Here is a 23164-nt window from a genome sequence, read left to right as displayed (position 1 = left end):
TGTTGAAAATGGCACTTTAGGTCTATGGAGCTCTTCCCCTAAACTCATAACTCTATTCTAGTCATGAGAAAAACACCAGACAAATCCCCATATAATGGTATTCTTCAAAATAACTGGCCAGTACTGTCAAGTCATCAAAAACAAAATTTAAGAAACTGTTACAGCCAATAAGAGCCCAAGGAAACATGACAGTTAAATGTAATGTGGTATTCTGTATGAGATCCTGGAACATAAAAAGGGCATTAGGTAAAAATTAAGACAATTTGAATATAGCATAGATTTTATTTTATTTATTATTATTATTCTTATTTAGAAGTGGGGGAGAGGCAGAGGGAGAGAGAGAATCTCAAGCAGGCTCCAGGCCCAGCACAGAGCCTGATGTGGGGCTTGATCTCACAACCCTGAGATCACGACCTGAGCCAAAATCAAGAGTCAGACTTTTAACCTACTGGGCCACCCAGGCACCCTAAGTATATATTATAGTAAGTAATAATATGTCAACATTGGTTCATTGATTATGGTAAAGATGTTAATAATAGGAATATTATGGTGTAGATTATATGGGAACTCTCAATACTATCTTTGCAATTTTTCTGTAAATTTAAAACTATTGTATATATAGAATTTAATTTTTAAAACATCACTAAATGTCCCAATAGCAGAATGGAGATAACAGAAAGAAAAAGTCAGTGAACTCAAAGATCAATAGAAATTAACCAATTTGACCAAGAGAGAAAGAAAAATTGAAAAAATGAAGACAGCCTCAGTGAGCCTTGAGGCAAACCAGAAGACCTGACATTCATGTCATCAGTCTTCCAGAAGAGGAGCAATTGCAGCACAAAAAAAGTGTCTGAAGAAATAAATAATGGCTAAAAATTTGCCAAATTTAGTGAAAGACATAACCCCACAGATTCAAGCAGCTCAGCAAAACTCAGAGTATCAATCTAAAAAAATCTGTGCCCAAACACACCCTAATCAAACTGCTTAAACTAAAGGCAAAAAAAACAAAACCAACCCCAAATCAAAACATCCAGATAAAAATGATGCATTAGCTATAGATTTGGATGACTGTTGATTTTGCCTAGAAACCATGGTGAAATAAAGGCATTCTCTGATAAAGAAAAGAGAATCTGTTGCCAGTAGACCTAGTCTAAAAGAATTGCCGAAGGAAGTTCTTCAGACAAGAGGGAAAAAAGTGCCACAAGGACACTTGTAACACCGGGGATGAAATAAGTGTGACAGAAATTGTCAATATTCACATAAATAAAATGGGCTATTCTTTTCCTTTAGACTTCTTTAAAATATGCTTTTTGATTGAAAGTAAAAATTATTATCTGACAAGGATTTCAATCTCTGTTGCTTTCATATAGAAGACACCTACAACGTAAAGGAGTAAAGGGAGACATGGATTGAGACTTCTTCATTCCACTCAAAGTAGCAAAATACTGATTGTATTTTGTATGATGACTTAAGTATGCATATTGTAATCTTTTTTAAAAAAAGAAGAAGCTAAAAACCCAAGTAAAGTGATATTTTCAAAGGAAAGAGACACATTAAAACAGGATACTAGGGTGGAGCAAGATGGTGGAGGAGTAGGAGACCTGGATTTCGTCTGGTCCCAGGAATGAAGCTAGATAGGGATCAAACCATTCTGAACACCTACAAACCCAACAGGAGATCAAAGAAAGGAATAGCAACAACTCTCTCATCAGAAAAGCGACCACTTTCTGGAAGGTAGGACGAGCGAAGAAGTGAATCCGAGGCGATATTCGGGAGGATAGATGGCGGGGGTGGGGTCCTCCGTCGGCCGCTTCTGGCAAGTGATAGAACCACGGAGCACAAAATTGGAACTTTTAGAAGTCGGTTCCACTGAGGGACGTCGCTGCAGTGGCTAAGGTGGGGAGTGGAACGCTTGCGGGACAGTGTGGTCTCAGGACCCTCGGAGTCACAGAAAGACCGGGAGTGCCTGAGTGTGGCAGAGCTCCCAGGTATTGGAGTGGGGAAGCCGGCTGCAGAGACGGAGCCAAGGAGTGGGCTCTCAGCACGGGGTTGCCATAAACCGTGATCCGTGGCACAGTTGGGTCACTGCTTCTCCAGCAGGGACCCAACAAGCGGCAGCTCCGGGGAGAGTCCCCTTCCTCCCATGGAAGAGCAGCGCGGGAGCGCACCACAGGGATCTGCTGGGTTTAGAGACTCCACACGGGGTCGAGTGCCAGAGATAGAAACGCGTGGTCACAGGTCGGGTGAGCATGGAGTGCGGCTGGAGACTGAGGGGACGGGAGTGATTGACTGCTTTTCTCTGGGGACGCACTGAGGAGCAGGGCTCCAAATTCTCGGCTCCTCCGGGGCGGAGATTGGGAGGCCGCCATTTTCACTCTCGTCCTCCAAAGCTGTACGGAAAGCTTGCAGGGAACAAAAGCTCCCGAGAGCAAACCCGAGCAGATTACTTAGCCTGGACCAGGCAAGGGAGGGGCAATTCTGCCTCCGGCAAAGACTTTTGGGAACCATGGCAACAGGCCCCTCCCCCAGAAGATCAGCAAGAACAGCCAGCCAAGACCAAGTTTACTGATCAATGAGAACGGCAGAACTCCAGCGTTAGGGAATACTGCACATAGAATTCATGGCTTTTTTACCATGATTCTTTAGTCTTTCAAAGTTATTATTATTTTTTTAATTGCCTTTTTAAAAAAATTTTTCTTTTTCCCTTTTTCAAACATCTTATCAATCCCTACTTTAAAAAAACATTTTTAGGGGCGCCTGGGTGGCTCAGTTGGTTAAGCGACTGCCTTTGGCTCAGGTCATGATCCTGGAGTCCCAGGATCGAGTCCTGCATCGGGCTCCCTGCTCAGTGAGGAGCCTGCTTCTCCCTCTGACCCTCCCCCCTCTCATGTACTCTCTCTCATTCTCGCTCTCTCAAATAAATAAATAAAATCTTTAAAAAAAAAAAAACATTTTTATTTTTCATTTTTAGAGTCCTATTCTATCCCTGCATACTAGTTACCCATATTTTTGGCATATATATATAAGTTGTTCTCTCTTTAAAATTTTGAGATACAGTTTCTTCTAACAGATCAAAATATACCCTAAATCTCTAGTGTATGGCTTTGTTCTAGTCTCCTGCCTGATCACATTCTTTTTTTTTTTTTAAATCCTCTTCTTTGTTTTTTTCCAACTTCTTATCAATTCTTTTTACAAAATTTTTTATAATTTTCATCTTTACAGTCATACTCCATCCCTTCATTGTATCAACCCTTATTTTTGTACATATATAAGTTTTTCTTTCTTTAAAATTTTGGGAGGCACTTTCTTCTAACAGACCAAAATACACCCAAAATCTAGTGTGTGGCACTGATCTATGCACCAGCCTGATCATATTTGATCATATTCTGTTTTTATTTTTGTTCTGTTTTTGTTTGTTTTTATCTTTTTCATTTTCTTTTTTTTCATTTTCTTTTTTTTTTTTCTTTTTTCTTTCTTTCCCTTTCTTTTCCCCAGCTGCAGGTCTTTTCTGATTTGTTTAGAGTATATTTTCTGGGGACATTGTTACACTACTAGCATTTTGTTCTCTCATTCATCTATTCTCCTCTGGACAGAAGGACAAGATGGAAAAGATCATCTCAACAAAAAGAACAAGAGGTAGTACCGACTGCCAGGGACCTACTCAATACGGATATTAGTATGATGTAGGACCCAGAGTTCAGAATAATGATTTTAAAGATACTAGCTGGGCTTGAAAAAAGCATGGAAGATATTAGAGAAACCCTATCTGGAGAAATAAAAGAACTAAAACCTAACCAAGTTGAAATCAAAAAGGCTATTAATGAGGTGCAATCAAAAATGGGGGTGCTAACTGCTAGGATAAATGAGGCAGAAGAGAGAATCAGTGATATAGAAGACCAAATGATGGAAAATAAAGAAGCTGAGAAAAAGAGAGATAAACAACTACTGGATTATGAGGGCAGAATTCAAGAGATAAGCAATATCATAAGACGAAATAACATTAGGATAATTGGGATCCCAGAAGAAGAAGAAAGAGAGAGGGGGGCAGAAGGTATACTGGAGCAAATTATAGCAGAGAACTTCCCTAATTTGGGGAAGGAAACAAGCATCAAAATCCAGGAGGCACAGAGAACCCCCCCCCAAAAATCAATAAAAATAGGTCAACACCCCTACATCTAATAGTAAAACTTATGAGTCTCAGAGACAAACAGAAAATCCTGAAAGCAGCTTGGGAGAAGAGATCTGTAACCTACAATGGTAGAAACATTAGATTGGCAACAGACCTATCCACAGAGACCTGGCAGGCCAGAAAGGACTGGCATGATATATTCAGAGCTAAACGAGAAAAATATGCAGCCAAGAATACTATATCCAGCTAGGCTGTCATTGAAAATAGAAGGAGAGATAAGAAGCTTCCAGGACAAAAAAAAACTAAAGGAATTTGCAAACATGAAACCAGCCCTACAAGAAATCTTGAAAGGGGTCCTCTAAGCAAAGAGAGAGCCTGAACAACATAGACCAGAAAGGAACACAGACAATATATAGTAACAGTCACCTTACAGGCAATACAATGGCACTAAATTCCTATCTTTCAATAGTTACCCTGAATGTAAATGGGCTAAATGCTGCAATCAAAAGACACAGGCTCTCAGATTGCATAAAAAAAAAAAAAGACCCATCGATATGCTGTCTGCAAGAGACTCATTTTAGACCCAAAGACACCCCCAGATTGAAAGTGAGGGGGTGGAAAACCATTTACCATGCTAATGGGCACCAAAAGAAAGCTGGGGTGGCAATCCTTACATCAGACAAATTAGATTTTAAACCAAAGACTTTAAGAGATGAGGAAGGACACTATATCCTACTTAAAGGGTCCATCCAACAAGAAGATCTAACACTTGTAAATATCTATGTCCCTAACATGGGAGCAGCCAATTATATAAGGCAATTAATAACAAAAGCAAAGAAACACATTGACAACAATACAATAATAGTGGGGGACTTTAACACCCCCCTCACTGAAATGGACAGATCATCTAAGCAAAAGATCAACAAGGAAATAAAGACTTTAAATGACACACTGGACCAAATGGACTTCACAGACATATTCAGAACATTCCATCCCAAAGCAACGGAATACACATTCTTCTCTAGTCCCCATGGAACATTCTCCAGAATAGATCACATCCTAGGTCACAAATCAGGTCTCAACCGGTACCAAAAGATTGGGATGATTCCCTGCATATATTCAGACCACAATGCTTTGAAACTAGAACTCAATCACAAGAGAAAGTTGGAAAGAACTCAAATACATGGAGGCTAAAGAGCATCCTACTAAAGAATGAATGGGTCAACCAGGAAATTAAAGAAGAATTAAAAAAGTTCATGGAAACCAATGAAAATGAAAACACAACTGTTCAAAATCTTTGGGATGCAGCAAAGGCCATCCTAAGAGGACAATATATAGCAATACAAGCCTTTGTCAAGAAACAAGAAAGGTCTCAAATACGCAACGTAACCCTATACCTAAAGGAGCTGGAGAAAGAACAGCAAATAAAGCCTAAACCCAGCAGGAGGAAAGAAATAATAAAGATCAGAGAAGAAATCAATGAAATAGAAACCAAAAGAACAGTAGAACAGATCAACGAAACTAGGAGCTGGTTCTTTGAAAGAATTAACAAGATTGATAAACCCCTGGCCAGACTTATCAGAAAGGAAAGAGAAATGACCCAAATCAACAAAATCATGAATGACAGAGGAGAGATCACTACCAACACCAAAGAAATACAAACAATTATAAGAACATATTATGAGCAACTCTATGCCAGCAAATTAGATAACCTGGAAGAAATGGATGCATTCCTAGAGGTATATCAACTACCAAAACTGAACCAGGAAGAAATAGAAAACCTGAACAGACCTATAACCACTCAGGAAATTGAAGCAGTCATTAAAAATATCCCAACAAACAAGAGCCCAGGGCCAGATGGCTTCCCAGGGGAATTCTACCAAACATTTCAAGAAGAATTAATACCTATTCTTCTGAAACTGTTCCAAAAAATAGAAATGGAAGGAAAACTTCCAAACTCATTTTATGAGGCCAGCATTACCTTGAACCCCAAACCAGAGAAAGACCCCCTCAAAAAGGAGAATTACAGACCAATATCCTGGATGAACATGGCTGCAAAAATTCTCACCAAAATACTAGCCAATAGGATCCAACAGTACATCAAAAGGATTATTCACCATGACCAAGTGGGATTTATCCCTGGGCTGCAAGGTTGGTTCAACGTCTGCAAATCAATCAACGTGATACAATACATTAACAAAAGAAAGAACAAGAATCATATGATCCTCTCAATAGATGCAGAAAAAGCATTTGGCAAAGTACAGCATCCTTTCTTGATCAAAACTCTTCAGAGTATAGGCATAGAGGGTACATACCTCAATATCATAAAAACCATTGATGAAAAACCTACAGCGATTATCATTCTTAATGGGGAAAAACTGAGAGCTTTCCCCCTAGGTCAGGAACATGGCAGGGATGTCTGAGATTCTTAATCTCAGGAAACAAACTGAGGGTTGCTGGAGTGGGGGTGGGGTGGGAGGGATGAGGTGGCTGTGTGGTAGACATTGGGGAGGGTATTGCTATGGTGAGCGCTGTGAATTGTGCAAGACTGTTGAATCACAGATCTGTACCTCTGAAACAAATAATGCAATATAGGTTAAGAAAAGAAAAAAAAAGAAGATAGCAGGAGGGGAAGAATGAAAGGGGGGAAATCGGAGGGGAAGACAAACCATGAGAGAGGATGGACTCTGAAAAACAAACTGAGGGTTCTAGAGGCGAGGGGGGTAGGAGGATGGGTTAGCCTGGTGATGGGTATTAAAGATGGCACGTTCTGCATGGAGCACTGAGTGTTATGCACAAACAATGAGTCATGGAACACTACATCAAAAATCATGATGTGTGGTGATTAACATAACTTAATAAAAAAAATAAAATGCCAAAAAAAGAAAAAAATGGAATACTAAAAGATACTTTAAGTAAACCAAGGGAAGGGGGGAAAGGGAATGGAAGAACTGAAAATAGAAAGAATAATCAGGGAAAAAAATACCAATATAAAGACTTCTAAAAAAAAAAACCCATAGGGCAGCATGATACTGGTGAAGGGATAGACACACAGGACAGTGCAACAGAACAGAATGTCCAGAAATAGACCCTAAAAATCATGACCAACTGATTTTAAATGAAAGTGTAAAGACAATTTAGTGGAAAAAAACTTTTCAACAAATGGTGCTGCATTAGTCAGCTACATGCAGAAGAATGAAGTTTGACCTTATACAAAATTCCACACAAAATGGAATGTGTCTAAAGGTGCAACAATAAACTACAAAACTTTTGGAACAATATATAGGAGAAATCTTTGTGGCTAGGCACATCTTAAATGTAACAGCTAAATGATAATCCATAAGAGAAAAAGTTGATGAATCAGACCTCATCATACAGCTCAAAAAGATGTTTCAAGTGGGAGTTCACTCAAGGAATCAGAGTCCAGGCCAGGTTTATGAGAAGTAGATACTCCCTACATACTTGAAGATTTAAATAGGTGAATGTGACTGGATGAAAACTCTAAGTGCCCAGCGGGCATGCCCCAGACAAACCATCCCATCCTGAGTACATCAATGCTGAATGGACTGGTTCGCTGACTTGTGTGACCTCATGAAACAATTTTCCAATATTGTTGACATGAATAGGTCAGGAAAAAGCAGGTTGAATTTTGCATTAATAAAGTCCAGGGATGCATCCCTCGGAAATTAAGAAATCCCATCAAATCCCACATCTTCCTAGGCAATGACAAGAACATGTAAGAAACCCAGCACAGGTGCAAACACAGAGGTAGAGGGCAAAGAAATGGAAGGCATTCCTGTTGCTGTGGGGGCTAGGTGGGTATGAAGCTGCCCCAGGCAGAGCATGGCTTCTGGAAACCTACATACCTGGGATTCAGCATTCAGGGTGATGACTTCCTCATCATGGTCCAGCAGTTTGCAGGCATATGCAATGTTAATGGCTGTTTCTTGTTTGTCACCAGTGAGAACCCAAATCTGCAGGCCTGCTTGACGCAATTTAGCAATGGTTTCTGGGACTCCATCCTGCAGGCGATCTTCAATCCCAGTGGCACCTGGTCAAATGTGCAAGTGTATGTGAGCCCCCTCTGCACATGCCCTCAGACCCTGATGGGGCACGAATGCCATTGCCAACATACCAAAGATGCTGGCATGACCCCACAGACTGGGACCTGCTTGATGCCTGTCTCATGTGGATGAAGATTCATCATTTCCGGACCCTGGTGAACACTTTCAGTAGCTCCCTCGATTGACACAGTCAAGAATGAGTCAGAATGACTGTGAGGCACTGAACATAATTCTCTGTACTTAAAACAAAGCACTTCCAGTGCTTTCTAACAGGCGGCTAATTTTTAACATAACAGATAACTTGGAAACAAAGCTTGTGGGGAGATGGTGGGAATGACCATATTCTGAAGGATGAAAAGTTTTAAAAATTATCCATCCCCTACAAAGCTTCTGAACGACATCCACAATATTTGCTCTCAGCAATGCTTACTGTCAGCTGTCTAAACAGACCACACAAGCCCATTATTTCTTGAAAGCAACATTATCCAGAATGTACTTTTTCCACAAACATAATTAATAAATTAGCAGTATTAATAAATTAGGATATTAATAAATATGCAGGCTTCTGTACATTGGGACAAATTTTCCACCCAGTGCAGAAAGGTGCTCTCCAGGTCAGCCTCAGTTTTTTTCCTATTGTCAATTTAATGAGATGGTCTCTATCTTCCCTCTAGAAATACAGCATTGACTGAGGACACCTCATTGGCCCTGCCCTTCTCTTTTATGTCACACTGTTCCCTGTGCTGAGAGCTGATATGGGCTGAATGTGTCCCCTTATCCCCATAATTCATAGGTTGAAGCCCTAACCCTCACTGTGATGGCATTAGGAGGGAAGGTGGAAGACTCATGACTGAGGTTAGGGCCCTTATAATAAGGGACACAAGAGAGATGATCTCCCTCCACCATTCAAGGATACGGAAGGAAGACAGCCATCTGCAATCTAGGAAGAGAGCCCTTTAAGGAACCACATTGGCCGGCACTTCGATATGGGACTTCCAGCCTCCATAACTGAGAAATCAATGTCTGCTGTTTAAGCTGCCCAGTCTGTGGTATTTTGCTATGACAGCCTGAAATGACTAAGATAGACACCACTTCCCTTTCTCCTCCTAGAACAGATGAGTTGGCAGGTGCTGGGGGGATGGAGTCAAGGTATAATACATGTACAAAAAGCAAGCATTTCTTAAATATATCCTACAATGCACTTTCACAAATCACACTCCTGTTTAACCAGCCCTGAGCTCAGGTAACAGCATCACCAGCTCTCCAGAAGCCCCCTCAGGGGTAAGTGGCAGTCTTCTCTCTTCCATCTCACGCAGCCTGTGCAGTGTGTTGGACCTGGGCCTACCTTTAATTTGAATGTGCAGAAGGCTAAGTGGGAACTTGGGAAGGGCCCAAAAAGGAAGAGGAGATATTGCACCCAAGCTGCCCTCAGCTCCGAATCATGGAGTCTGCAAGGTAAGGACCAGGCAGGGGTGTGGGTCTCAAAGTATGCTTAGGAATAAAACCATGTTATGTTCCATGTTCATTGTGAGCATATTCCTGACAACCCAGGCACTGGAAGGCCATCTGGTCTTGGCCTTTCTCCCCTCCCCCAGACCCCTGGATCTAGCATGGGGAGACACTCCGTGCTCTAGGTCTCTGGCTCCCTATTTTCATCATCCAACAGAGTTGACATCTACAAAGGCATCCTAAGTATCACTTCTGCTGTGATACATTCCCTGATATCCAGGGAAAGAGGGAGGCATGACCACGTCTGCCTCCATGTACTCAAAACGCCTTGTTCAGGGGCATCTAGGTGGCACAGTCGGTTAAGTGTCCAACTCTTGGTTTTGGCTCAGGTCATGATCTCAGGGTCGTGAGATCAAGCCCCACATTGGGGCCCTGTGCTCAGCATGGAGTCTGGTTAGAGTTTCTCTCTCCCTCTGCCCCTCCTCCTGCATGTGCTCTCTTTTTAAAAAATATCTTGTTCATACTTAATAATAACAATGGTTATGGAATAATCATAATGATGGCTAACCTTGATGAATTACTAATTGTCAGGCAAAAATTTCTGCAGCATCCCTAACATGTGAGTACTACAATTATCCCCACCATATAGATCTGGGAAGCAAAGGTGAGGGAGATTAGCAAGGGAAGGGCTATAGCATTCCATGAACAGTATGTCTCATGCTCCAAACCTCCCTATATGGCTGCTCTAGGAGAACTTCCACTATGGAACAGAGCTTTGTGTGTAATTCAACCAGTTACCCACCCTTCATTAGATGGCAACTTACTATAGAAGGGACTTGCAACTCCCCACCTTTGTATATTAGCTGCTCAGCCAGAGCTCCTTGATATATGTCCTCCAAGAAAGAAAGCAGGGAAGGACTCACAGATAAATTCCAGTCCTTCAGGGAAAACCTAACACCTTGAAAATAAAGCATCTTCATTTCAGGAGCTAACTGGCCTAAGTAATGGGCCCCGACTGGGTCTCTGGACTGATCCTAACCTCTATGTGAAGCTTTGAACCAAACATAGAATATTACTGAACTCATAAAGAGAATTATGTAAAGTATGTCTATCTCAGCACGAAATATGGCCAAGGATGAAGAGTAAATCTCAGGGAACAGTCCTTTAAAAATTATCTGGAAGCACAGTGGTCTTTCTTCAGCTCTTTAAGGTAGCTTATTAACAATGGAATCTGTGTAACTTAGAGTAAATGCCACCTCTGTACAGCCTGAGCCTTGGGAGAACCTGGCATTTTGAGTGTTATAACAGGGTAGGTAGTAGGGTTCAAGCTAGTGCCATCATGCTTCACTGTGATCAAATGTCAGGTGGCTTTTCGTGAGAGGGGAGTTTCAGACGACATCTGGAAAAACAAAAAGGAATGCTGGGGAAAGTGAACAGAATGTTGTCCTTTGAATTTAGGCTCTTGGCCAGAACAGTATGGAAAAGAAAATTTCAAGAACACAGTATAAATGGTGACCCTTCCTTTGTAGTCCCTGATGTTATTTAACATAAGAACCTAAATGAAAAGATTTAGAAGGAGTATTTGGCTTTGGGCCTATTAAAAATATAAACAGCTTACTTTACATTTCTTAAAAATGAATCTGAGGAGTTGGAACACAGTGCCTGTGCATAAAGCTGTGGTGAACACTAAGGTGGTGGCTCTTCTATTCTCCAGCTTATCATCTGAACCATAAATATCCCAGGTTGTGGGAGATGCTAAGTGTTTAACAACCAGTTAGCAGGAGGGAAGCTGATTTGCTGCATTTTCCCATTTCTGTGGTGCAAATATACTCACCTTGGCTGATGTCAAGCTACCAACAGCATCAAAAAGCTATGCAAAATTCCTGAAAATTTATGCAAAACAGCAAATGGTGATTGTAAAATTTCTGAAAATGTATGAAAAGGCTCTCACCAGCAGGCATGAGCAGACTCAAGGACACTGATGGTGCCCACTGTGGGCACTCCAGTAGTTCCTTCACTGAATCATCTCAGAGCCCTTTAACAGACCCCTGGAGATAAACATCCACTCAGGATGACAGCAGAATGTGGCTGAATCAAGATTCTGAAAAACTCTACTATCCCGGTCCCAACAGAAAAAAAAATTGGAACGAGGATAAGTAGAAAACCTTACTTTTAGATGCTTACATAGTTGCCCAAACAAAAATTACAGAATCCAAGCTAGAAAGCAAATCCCCTGAAAAAGATCGAGGAAGGTGAGTTGATCTCAAGTTCAATATGAACTTAGGGTATTCTAGGGCTGTCAAAAATTCAGGACATGTTAACAGAGATACAGCATGGGGGCCAAGGGAGGTGATGGATGCCCAACTACCAGAGGGGGTCTGTATAGAAGAGGCCAGCCAGGCTGTAAACAGATGTAGAGGCAGTAACATAAGACTCATCACCACGTGCTGCTGAGTATTGGACCCTGTGCCTGGACCTCACTCAGTGCTCCACTGGGCACCCCCTCTGTTCATCCCTGCAGGATTATTACCCAGCAGACAAGGAGACTGGGATGCCAAAAAGACTGAGTCACTTGCCCAGGGTCTCATAGCCAGTAAGTGACAGAGCCAGGACTGGATAGATAACCAAGCTAAGGCTCCTAGACTCTGAAAGAAGGCAAGGTAGGGATGCCTAAAAATATAGGTGGACAGCGTGGGGACTCACAGCCAAGTCCTCAAACAGTTAAGGTCTCACCCTCTGGAAAAGGGAAGAGATTCCGTCTGCTTTGCTCCACAGGGTGGGACCAGCACCCACTGGAAGAAGGGACTGGGGAGGCAAATTTTACTCCATTCAAGAGTCAGAGCTCTCCAGGGAGAGTGCCCTGCAGTGAAGGGACAGAGAAGTGGACCTGCCCATGGGCCAGAAGGACCAGCAGGAACCCCTGCCTATCCCCCGGGTCTGGTCAACAGTGCCTTCTGGAGAAGCATGCTCTAGATATGAACAGTCCCAGTAAATCAAAACCTGAAGGTTAGAAAAAGCACAGCTGTCTTCCAAGTGTTTCATTTAATCACCCCCCAGGGATACTGCTCATGATGTCTCTGGGCATCTGGATCTTGGGGCTTTTTTGAACAGTGCGTGCCCTCCTATAAGACACCAGAGGCAAAAAAGAATATTGTATGAAGTGTGTATGTTATGCTATTAAATATATTAATTATTATATTAGATATGTATATATAGATATATAGGTAGCCCAACTCCTTTGTCCAGGGAACAAGACCAAATGAATTATAGCCTTTCTGTATTAAATGGAGAGGGGTGAACTCGTTTCTCCATGCCCCAGGTATACCATCTGACTCTTGGCACCACGGGATGGGGTGTGTGTGTGTACACAGCATGATCACATTCAGTTCCTGGTGTGGTCAGAGAGCACAGATACAAAGACTCAGCTAATTTAATACAAACTTAATATTAAATATTTAAAATATTAAAATAAATATTCTTATAAATACTAATATGAACACAGTAGAAAATATGAGCACATTTTAGTAAAAATGAGCTCGTTTTCTTTTCATCCAAACTGAATCTATGAAACATTCATAAGATGTAAAGTGCAGCCATTTCTGGAATCCAACAGTTTCTTTTTGTTTTAGGGGTAGGAGGTGGAGGGAGTCCCTTTAAGCTTCAGTTGTTGAGAAGCCTCGTTCCTCATCTCTATTTTTGGTGGGAAAGCAGGGTTTAGGGGGGAGGCAAGTCAGGTGTTGTCATTGGGTGCCTGGTGGGACAGCACGTGGAATACTACAGAGACGGGCCATGGTGTGAATGTTCAGTCAAGGATGGCTGGGCCTGGGGGCCATGCTAGCATCAAGCCAGCCAACTCCTTAACCAAGCCCGGCAGGTGCAGAGCTGCCAATGACTGGAGCCATGTCACCACCCCATCCAGGACTGTCTCTGCAAATTCCACACTGCTCAGTGCAACATGTGCTCATGTGCATAATTACCCAACAGATGCAAATTTGTTTCCAGGCGAATGGCAGACTGGAAAAGAAGCTCCTCACGGTTGTCCAGGGAAGATTCTGCTTCTAAGTGGCTTTGCAACCAACAGGCATACTCTTCTTCACTCAGAACCTATGTGAGACACACTGGTGAGTGCCACGTAGGCACCACGTACTGTGGGGGCAGCGGTCAGTATCCATGCTTGTGGAGGTGGCACCCACTCACCCTCTTGGCAATGCACAAGGTGCGCAGGCCTTCCACAGCATACAGGTTGAGGTAATTCTGAGTCTTGCTTCGGATTTTCTTTTGATGCCTTCCTCTGGCGTCATCTAGGTTGGAGTAGAAGCAGAAACATATAAGAACAACGGAGGTAGCTTTGCATGGTGTTGAAACAACTCTACATATGTAGCGTAGCCCAGATGAGAGGTCAGCACCACCCCAGAGGTTCTAGCCCGGAAGCTCTTCTCACCCAGCTTCCAGGCCAGCTTCCCATGAAAACAGCCATGTTTTTAAGGTCTGAATGTAATCACACTCACAGACACAGAAAGCAGAATAGTGGTTGCCAAGGGCTGGGCAGCCAGGAGACAAGAGGAATTGTCCAATGGGTAAAGACTTTGTTTTGCAAGATAAAGTTCTGGAGACGTATTGCACACCCATGTGGATCCACTTAACACTCCTGAACTGTACACTTATTAAGATGGTAAATTTTAGGTCATGTGGGTTTTTTTTTTAAACCACAGTTAAAAAGAAAGAGCTAAGTCCACTAGTAAGAGTTCTCCAAACACCCACCCTTTTCTGTTTCCTGTAGACACAGCTGAGCAGACTTACTGCTTATTACCAAACTTCAGAAGTGCTGACTCGGAGCCTCACCCAACTGTGGTATCCATGACAAGGTGACACACACTTATCCTAAGTCTACCGTTTTCGTGGGCCGCCAATTAGGAGTGGAAAGGCATAATGCACTCTGGTTTGTGCATGATGAAAGTATATGATGACCATGTTTCAGGGTCAGTGCTCTAGCTGACTGCATTTGGAATGTATTTTGTTGCAATGCATTAAGCAGGACTGTCACAAGAGCATCCTTCCCCTGTGATTTACTCCAACGCCCTCCAATAAGAGACATGTGTGAAGCCTCCGCACCACTAGATTCATCCCGGGTCTATTTCATCACTTATAACAGTATACACGTTTCACATAAAATTTAAAGTAAAAGCTGTATTGTAAAAAGAGCCACATCGTATTTTTGACTGTTACTAATGACCTTTGTTGAAATGAGAAGCTCATATAAAAAAAGCTTTATTAGAGATTTTATTTATTTGTCAGAGAGAGTGAAAGAGAGCACAAGCAGGGGGAGGGGCAGAGGGAGAAGCAGGCTCCCCGCTGAGCAAGGAGCCCAATGTGAGACTCGATCCCAGGACCTGGGATCATGACCTGAGCTGAAGGCAGACGCTTAACTGACTGAGCCACCCAGGCACCCCTAAACAATGCTTTATTAGGAGTGATCTGGTATCCTTTTGCCCAGGAGGTGGATGTAAATGAAGGTACATACTCTTCCAGTTTGTGAAAAATTGTACTTGAATACAAAGTGCAGTTTCTATCCCCAGAACACCAGTAGTATTACCAGATAGAATATAAGATGTGCGAATATCACATAAGACATACTTTCACTAAAAATATTATGTTTTTTATCTGAAATTCAAATTTAACTGGGCATTCAATATATTTTGTTTGCTGAATCTGGCAACTGTACTTACCAGTGGTGAGGCCCCTGGTCTGAGACAGGCTGTCTACTATCTGAGTCAGGTCCTGGGCAAACTGGACCTGGGAGAAACACTTTCACCTCTTAGACATGTGTTCTGCATAAAGAAGATAGCACCCCAAGGGCCTAAGACATTGGTTCCGGGGCAAAAAATTTTAATTATATATTTAAAACATACTTAGGCATAGCATAAGGCACAGATATATATACAGTACATAAACAAATATGCAGCATATCTGTGGCATTAAAATGTCATGGGGAGATAATTAAAAAATGTCTAAAAAGGCTCCTTAAGGGAGCAATAATGAAAAAAAGAGAGATTGGAAACACTGCCCTAGATTGCTTTGCTTTAAGAATTTAAATTTCCTGAAAAGATGACACTCAAAATACGACATCTTAATTTTGACTACCTGATATTGTGATAGCAATTCTCAGAAGGGGATAATAACAATATTCCAGATGCTGACTATTATTTGAGCAAAGGCATGTCTATCTGAGGGCCTTTGGAATTAGAATAATAATAATAAAGTACTTTGGTTCTCCAGAGAGGGGAGGGGAAGACTGCACTCCAGCAAAGGAGCAGCATGCAGGAGCTGAGACTGAACACTTGGTCAAAACAGAACTGATGAGCTAGAGGAGGCAGGCTGGGTGGCTCGGCATGCTGGGTGCCCTGGATGAGTGTGCGATCCCACAGGCAGCCATGCGGAGCTGTTTCTGTACGGGGCCACCACAGCAGAGCCTGGGACTGAGCCCACCCAGCCCTTCAGGGAGAGAAGCAGCAACTGCCCTGCCTCGTCCCCTCCTCCAGACTTGCAGACACACACCTCCTCTGCCACTTGAGGTAAAACCTGGCTCCTGATTCTTACTCGACCTCTCCCTTGTAGATTCTCAACTGCACCAAGGACTGCACAGTCACTGGGAAGAGCCAATGTTAGGGTTTGTAGGATTGGTTCTTTGTGAATGCTGGGATATGTCCACATTCTGACGGAGGGGCCAGGATGGTGGAAAGAACTCAAGCTCAAAGTGGAAGAGCACCGAGGAGCTGGGGGCACCTAAGAAGAATGTATTGGGTGCTGTCCTAGAAAGCAAACCCATGGACCCCCCAGAGTTATGTGCTCAGCCCGGCTCTCCTGCACTCTTCTCAAACTGCAGGCATTCTAACCATTCACATTGCATTTTAAGTGATACTCATGCAATATCAGCCTCTTCTTCCTGATATCCTAGAGGCCACCCAGATCCCGTGCAGCTTTCCTATCTATGGTAGTAGGAAGAATGCTGTGTCTGCAACACAGCTACTTGGGTAATGAGCAACATCACCGGCAGAAGTGGAACCAATGCTACCCAGTGCCTCCTGGCGGGTGGTGGCGGCCTGAGGGGCCCAGAGAGAAGATCTCTGCAGCCACATCCAGGATTGGGGGGCACACACAGTGTCCGACAGTAACAGATCCTGTCAGTCTGTAAAGATGACTCCCATGTCACTGACCTCAAGATGCAGCAGGACTGAAAGGAACCCTCTTCCAGCTCTGGCTGAGCAGGGCAGATGGACACGGCTGGCAATGCTCAGGACCTCACAGGAAAACATCCATTCCCACTCATGATTTTGACATGTGGTCTTAACATGCCCAAAGTGATATTTCCATTGCTTCTATACTTGAGTCAAATTTATTTCTCTTATAAGGAGTTTCATCTTAGTCAGATGGTAAAATAAGAAGGTGAATTCTCTTCCTTGTTCATGCATGCATTTACTGATCTACGGAAGAGCAGCAAAGTGTGAGGCCCATGCTAGATGGTGGGCTACTCTCCATCCTCACTCTTGGAGGAGGGTGGAGCTGTCTGGGTGTTTGTGTCTTAAACACCACACCAAGTGGCAACTGGACCAAACCTCAAGCAGTGAATCTTAAGGGGAAGGAACCAGAGAGAAGAGAAAGGGACTTAAGCTTAGACTCTATACTTATATCAGACCAGACACTGCTAGAGGCTTGGACCAGGGCTTCTTGTGAGGTCAGCATCCTGATTTCCTCTGTGCAGATGGGAAATAGAGGCAAAGAAAGTAAGTGACTTATCCAGGGTCATTCTAGCTCATAAACATAGACCTGGGATTTGAACAGAGGTCTGTAGGTACCAGGGTGGGGTGGACCCCTGCTTTATACCTGATCCCATACAACTTCCAAGACACGATCGTGTCCTGAGAATATGACACACTCTAACACAGTCACGTCCACCATCAGTGTAGCCTCCTCATGCCTTGTTTGATAAAGTGTTAGGTCTCTTTGAAGAAAGATCTTAAAGATCTGAAGTAATCCAGAGGATAATACTTGTGTGCCTACCTCACTTTATCACCAGCACACAGGTACAGCAGCTCAGCTCTAATGCTGCTTCTGCAGCACAGATAAGTGCTCTGCAAGTCTGTTCCTCTCCACACCCATCCGCCCACAAAGTAAAAAGCTGAATGAGTTATACATAAGGCCAGGGTGTCACCAGTGGATAACTTCAAGGTGACCCCCCAAGGTGACAGCTCCTCTCTTGAGAATCCAATGGGGTCTTGGAACCTCCTGAATCTTAAGTTGCTGGATGTCTACATGTACCTCTTCCCTATCAACCTATCTGACCTGCACACTGCCTGGAAATTCCTAGAGTAAGGTGGAGAGCAACACCAACTGTTTATTTTTAATTTGCCCCTTTCAATGTCATGGTTTGGGCAATGTGTAACGATAGCAATGTCGTTCTTTTATGTGTCTCTTTCATGGTGGAACAGATGGAAGGCTTTGCTTCTTCTCATCTGTAGTTACCTATATATGGGTAGTAATTTCCTCCCGAAGACCTACAGTCATGGAGGAGGTGAGTACAACAGCAAAGCCACACTGGGGCTGCAGGATTAGGTGGAGGGGGCTACGAGGCTCCCCAGCCTGCACATAGTCTCCCTGCAACGCCCCCCCCCATCTTGATCTTGAAGTTGACTATGAGTGGTAGGAGTTGTTTGTTTGCACTTTCTCTAGAAATTTGAGAATTCTTCCTCATTTAAAAGAGTGATCTGGCAGCAGAGTACAAGTGTGGTGACTATGGCAGCCTTCTTGGTTTTTCTTATGTGTTTTGCACAGCGCAGTAGGGTCCCTGACCCTCTCTGTACGGTGGGTCCTACCTACCACCCTGTCCTACCCTTGTTTGCTAGTGCTATTGTAGGTCTTTTACCTTATACATGACCTGCTGTATGTGGTAATGTCTGAAATACAGTGGTCCATTAAATTGTCTTTAATGAAAGGCTGTGGAAAAGGACAAAGATGATGATTTTTTTTTTACAATAGAATTAAATCTGCTCAGATAATTGCCATATCTTTTTTTTCTTTTGCGTGGATGCAAAATCAAATTTCAGAATAAAGAAGGCTTGTAAAATGTATTTGGAAGCTTTCTTTCCTCTTCTCTTTTTTAGAATAGTTTGAGGAGCATAGGTATTAACTCTTCTTTAAATGTTAGGCAGAATTCACCTATGAATCCATCTGTTCCTGGATTTTATTTTTTGGTAGTTTTTTGATTACCAATTCAATTTTGCTACTATTAATTAGTCTGTTCAGATTTTCTATTTCTTCTTGAAACAGAAAATTTTCTATTTTCTATAGAAAATCTTTCTATTTCTTCTCCAGTTTAAGAAGATTGTATGTTGCTAGAAATACATCTATTTCTTCTAGGTTGTCCAATTCGTTGGTACATAATTTTTTTGTAGTATTCTCTATAATCCTTTGTATTCTGTGGTGTCGGTTGTTACTTCTTTCTTGTTTCTGGTTTTATTTATTTGGGTCCTTTTTTTTTTTCTTGATGAGCCTGGCTAAGGCTTATCAATTTTGTTTATCTTTTTCAAAGAACCAGCTCATGGTTTTAATGATTTTTTTCTACTGTTTTTTTAGTCTCTATGTCATTTATTTTTGCTGTGATCTTTACTATTTCCTTCCTTCTACTCCTCTTGGTCTTTGTTTGTTCTTCTTTTACTAGTTCCTTTAGGTGTAAGGTTAGATTGTTTATTTGAACTTCTTCTTGTTTTTTTTGAGGTAGGCGTGTATTGCTATATACTCCCCTCTTATGATCACCTTTGCTGCACCCCATAGGTTTTGGACCACTGTATTTTCATTTTCATTTGTTTCCATGTACTTTCTGATTTCGTCTTTGATTGCTTTATTGACCCTTTGGTTGCTTAGTATCATGTTGTTTAGCTTCCATGTGTTTGTGTTTTTTTTCCAGTGTCTTTTTTTTCTCCCCAATAAATGGGAAAATTGGACAGCCACATGCAGAAGAATGAAACTGGACCACTATCTTATACCATATACATAAATAAACTCAAAATGGATGAAAGACTTAAATGTGAGACCCGAAACCATAAAAATCCTAGAGGATAACATAGGCAGTAATTTCTCTGACATTGGCCATAGCCACATTTTTTCTAGACAGGTCTCCTGAGGCAAGGGAAACATAAGCATAAAAAGCTCCATCAAAATAAAAAGCTTCTGCACAGTAAAGGAAACAAGCAACAAAACCAAAAGGCAACCTATGGAATGGGAGAATGAAGAAGACTCTTGGAATGCAAAATCAGCCTATGAATTGGATTCTATGTCCACTCTAGCACAGAACCCCTGGGGTGGAAAGGCAAATCCTGCCCTCTGGTGGGTTTTCGCCATGAAAAGCTACCCAAACTGTTTTTGGAGACCTGTTTACAACAGTTCTGCCATGGGAAAAGGATTTTCTCTGCAGAAATCGTCCAGTGCACCTCCCCACAGCAGAGTGCTGCTGTACCTGGGAGCCAGGAGTCCTGTTCGGAGGCACTGAGATTGTGGCGAAAGGACTATGGGAAGTAAAGTATTCTCTAGCTCCATCCCAGAGCTCTGGAAAGGCTGCACCCAGTGGACAGGCTTTCACAGCAGGTTGTACCTAGAGATGTTTCCAGGATACAACAGACAGGAAGACTGTGCAGGCCAGGCAGCAGAGCCGCAGCATGTACCCCTCTGTCTGCCAGCAGCATCCTCCCCTCCATCCCACCTCTCTCCCTGGACGTCAGACGGGCATGCCTTCATCCTCCAAGTAGAGAGGAGGGGTGACCACATTTACGAATGGGGACCTAGGCCATTCCCCTCTCAAGGCGCAGAAGCTTTTGTATCTAGAAGGAGGTTCAAGCAAGCCCTTCTGCTGGATAAAGTTCCACTAACACCAGTGGTTTTCAAATTCCTTTTTTTAAACACAGAAGTTATATGGAACTCTAGTACATGAAAGAGACTAAGATGGAGCTGCTCTGCCCAAAGGTGGGACAGATGGTGGTTGAGAGGCCAGCAGCCTCCAATACCTAAGCTCTCACTGTGGCCTGAGGCAGCTCCACAATTGGGCTACAAACCATGACCTGAGGTCAGGCAGCTGGGTGAGAACCTCCATAGAAGACATGGTCCAGGCAATCAGAGCAGGAAGCAACCTTCTGGAACTTCTAGTCTAAAAGATCTTAACCTTCATTGTCCAGATTTAAAATGATGCTAGGCCTCCCCCCAAGTGACCCTCGACCCCACTGTTCTAAGGGGAGTTCAGGCACTGAAGCCCTCCATCCTCCAGCCCCCAGTGCATTCTAGTCCAAACCCCTCGAAGGAGGAACGGGTGATCCAGAGAGGCAAACCTCTGATGGGCATTGCTTTAGAAAAGGCTTAATGAAATCCAATGGGAAGGGACTGAGGGAAAGGGCTAATTTACTGGGACTTCCACCTGGAGCTGGGGATACCACCCAGTGGAGGGGAGCTGGATACCTGAGGAGCAAGGCAGCAAGAGGTCCATGACCACTGAGTCGGCTCCTTTGGTGTAAACATTGATCTCATCGGTGAGTGGATGCCGGATCACCACTGACATCCTCTTGCGGATAGAGTCGAAGCCCAGCGTGTGCAGGAGCTCGAAGGTGAGCCTGCCCAGGTGGGGCAGCTCCACGGACACCTGGTCGTGCAGCCGGTCCACCAGCGCGCAGTTGTAGGCCCGCGCAGCATACACAAGCGCCGCCTCGTCGGGGCTCTCTGCCTCATAGCGCAGCTCCCGCTCCTGCTCCCGCTGCAGCTTCTGCTCCTGGGCAGTGTGCTCCGGGCCCCAGCTGGCAGCCCCACTGCTATAGCCATTGCTGGCGATGGCCGCGGCTGGCTGGCCTAGCCTCTCCTCCAGCTTGAACAGTGTGCTGTCATTGGATAGGGTGGACAGAAAGTTGGACCCTGACTTGTGGGTGGCTTTGTTGGCGGTCAGGCTCCCGATGCTGCTGCAGCCTGAGGTCAGGCGGCTGGGTGAGAACCTCCGTAGGAAGTCTTCTATGGTCTTCACGGGGGACTTCACCTCAAATCTCACCCTCACCTGCAAGACAAGCAGTCAGAAGACATGTGAGGTATATGCAAAGGCCTCGCCCACACGGCCACAGGGCACTCCCCCACTCCCCCTGAGGGCTCAGAGCACAGAGTTCCCGTTTCCCAGATTTGGGGGCACACAACCAGAGCCAGCATTTCTTCCTTGAGACCATCCTTTGGCCTCTTCTATTTCACTTAAACAAAAATTAGCAGTATACGTTCTTTTAGAATGTGATCACCTGGTAGCCACACGGAGGCCCTGGCCTGACTCAGGGAGTGTGTGGCTAGTGGTACCTGAAGGCTCTGAGACTATCCCCTCTGCTAGCTGTCCCCACATTGCAATGTCCCACTGCTTTGCAGAAAAGGTTCAGAAGAACACGCCTGTCACTACCGCCTGGCACAAATCCCTCCCCCCCCCATTACAAAATGCATTTACAAAAGACCAGTTTATACAGTCCTTTGAATTATGTCCATATAAAATTTAAATAACACTCCCAGACCCAAAAACTTTTCTAAACAAATTAAACGCTTGGACAAATTCAGGATTCAAATCATTTAGCACATTTTTTTAAAGTCACAATAAATCGCATATCTTCTAACAAGAAGTGAAAACAACAAAATGACAGTTATATACATTTGCTAAAGTTCCAAAAAGCTCAACGATGCAGGAACTGCAATACTTTATTTAAATGAGTAGTGTTCACTAATGCTAGTATAATATGCCTATTTTAACTTTCTGCTAGAAAATAGATTTACAGCAAATGTTGCAACAAGCAAAACATTGAATTATAGTTAGCCTTAAATTTTCATAATTTTCCCCATGTGACTAAAGTTGTAAATTACATAATAGCCTGCAGAAAAGTCAGGTATTTGGTAAAGCAAGGCACATGGGACCAATTTTGATAAAGGTGATTCTTTGTTTCTATAATGACTTTAACTGTGCTACATATTCAAGGGGGAGATTCAAGCAGCCACACTGGAGCTCCTACTGGCTCCAAATACCCTGAAATATCGCACTCACTAATATGTGGAAAGAGCAGTGCATCCAGAGACCTATTCATCTGCAGTCTGAGGGTGGGGGATTAAATGTTCTGCTCCCTATGTGGAACGCACTGCCTATGTGACCATCACCACATGCCTCAGTTATGTTGGGGTCTCTCTCACTTATTCCATAGTTGCAGCAATGCCTGGGTCTCAGACAGGTCTAACTAGAAACCAGACACTTCTCCAGGGATGCATGCCAGCAGGACTGAATATAGGACGGTGGAAGAATCTGAAGGCCAGATGAAGGATGCTGAGGCAGCTAAGAGGTGAGCTGCACCAGGAAGCAGCCCTCGCCTAAGGCAGACGGTGCAATCCTGCAGTCTCTGGGTGGTGGGGACCTTGTCCACTCTGGACCTGTCAGGCCCCCTGGGGCTTCTGCAGGCCAGTGTGGCAGGAGCAGGAGCAA

At 43.4% G+C, this 23164-nt stretch overlaps 1 protein-coding gene across 2 annotated transcripts in view; it reads right to left on the bottom strand.

Annotated features, from left to right (window-relative positions):
* The window catches only part of ATP10A (ATPase phospholipid transporting 10A (putative)), a 196963-nt gene that overhangs the window by 16816 nt on the left and 156983 nt on the right, over positions 1–23164 (bottom strand). For both annotated transcript variants that reach the window (XM_021680631.1, XM_021680630.1), the window contains exons 10-13: positions 21142–21724; positions 13840–13943; positions 13620–13746; positions 7996–8180 (exon numbers count right to left, since the gene is read on the bottom strand). In XM_021680631.1, coding sequence (XP_021536306.1) covers positions 7996–8180; positions 13620–13746; positions 13840–13943; positions 21142–21724 — 999 coding nt within the window. The remainder of the gene's footprint in view (positions 1–7995; positions 8181–13619; positions 13747–13839; positions 13944–21141; positions 21725–23164) is intronic.

The sequence above is a fragment of the Neomonachus schauinslandi genome, chromosome 9 (assembly GCF_002201575.2).
Source record: "Neomonachus schauinslandi chromosome 9, ASM220157v2, whole genome shotgun sequence".
In the NCBI taxonomy this organism is placed as follows: Eukaryota; Metazoa; Chordata; class Mammalia; order Carnivora; family Phocidae; genus Neomonachus; species Neomonachus schauinslandi.
The sequence above is the reverse complement of the archived record's forward strand: the minus strand, read 5'-3'. Positions and strand labels throughout refer to the sequence as shown.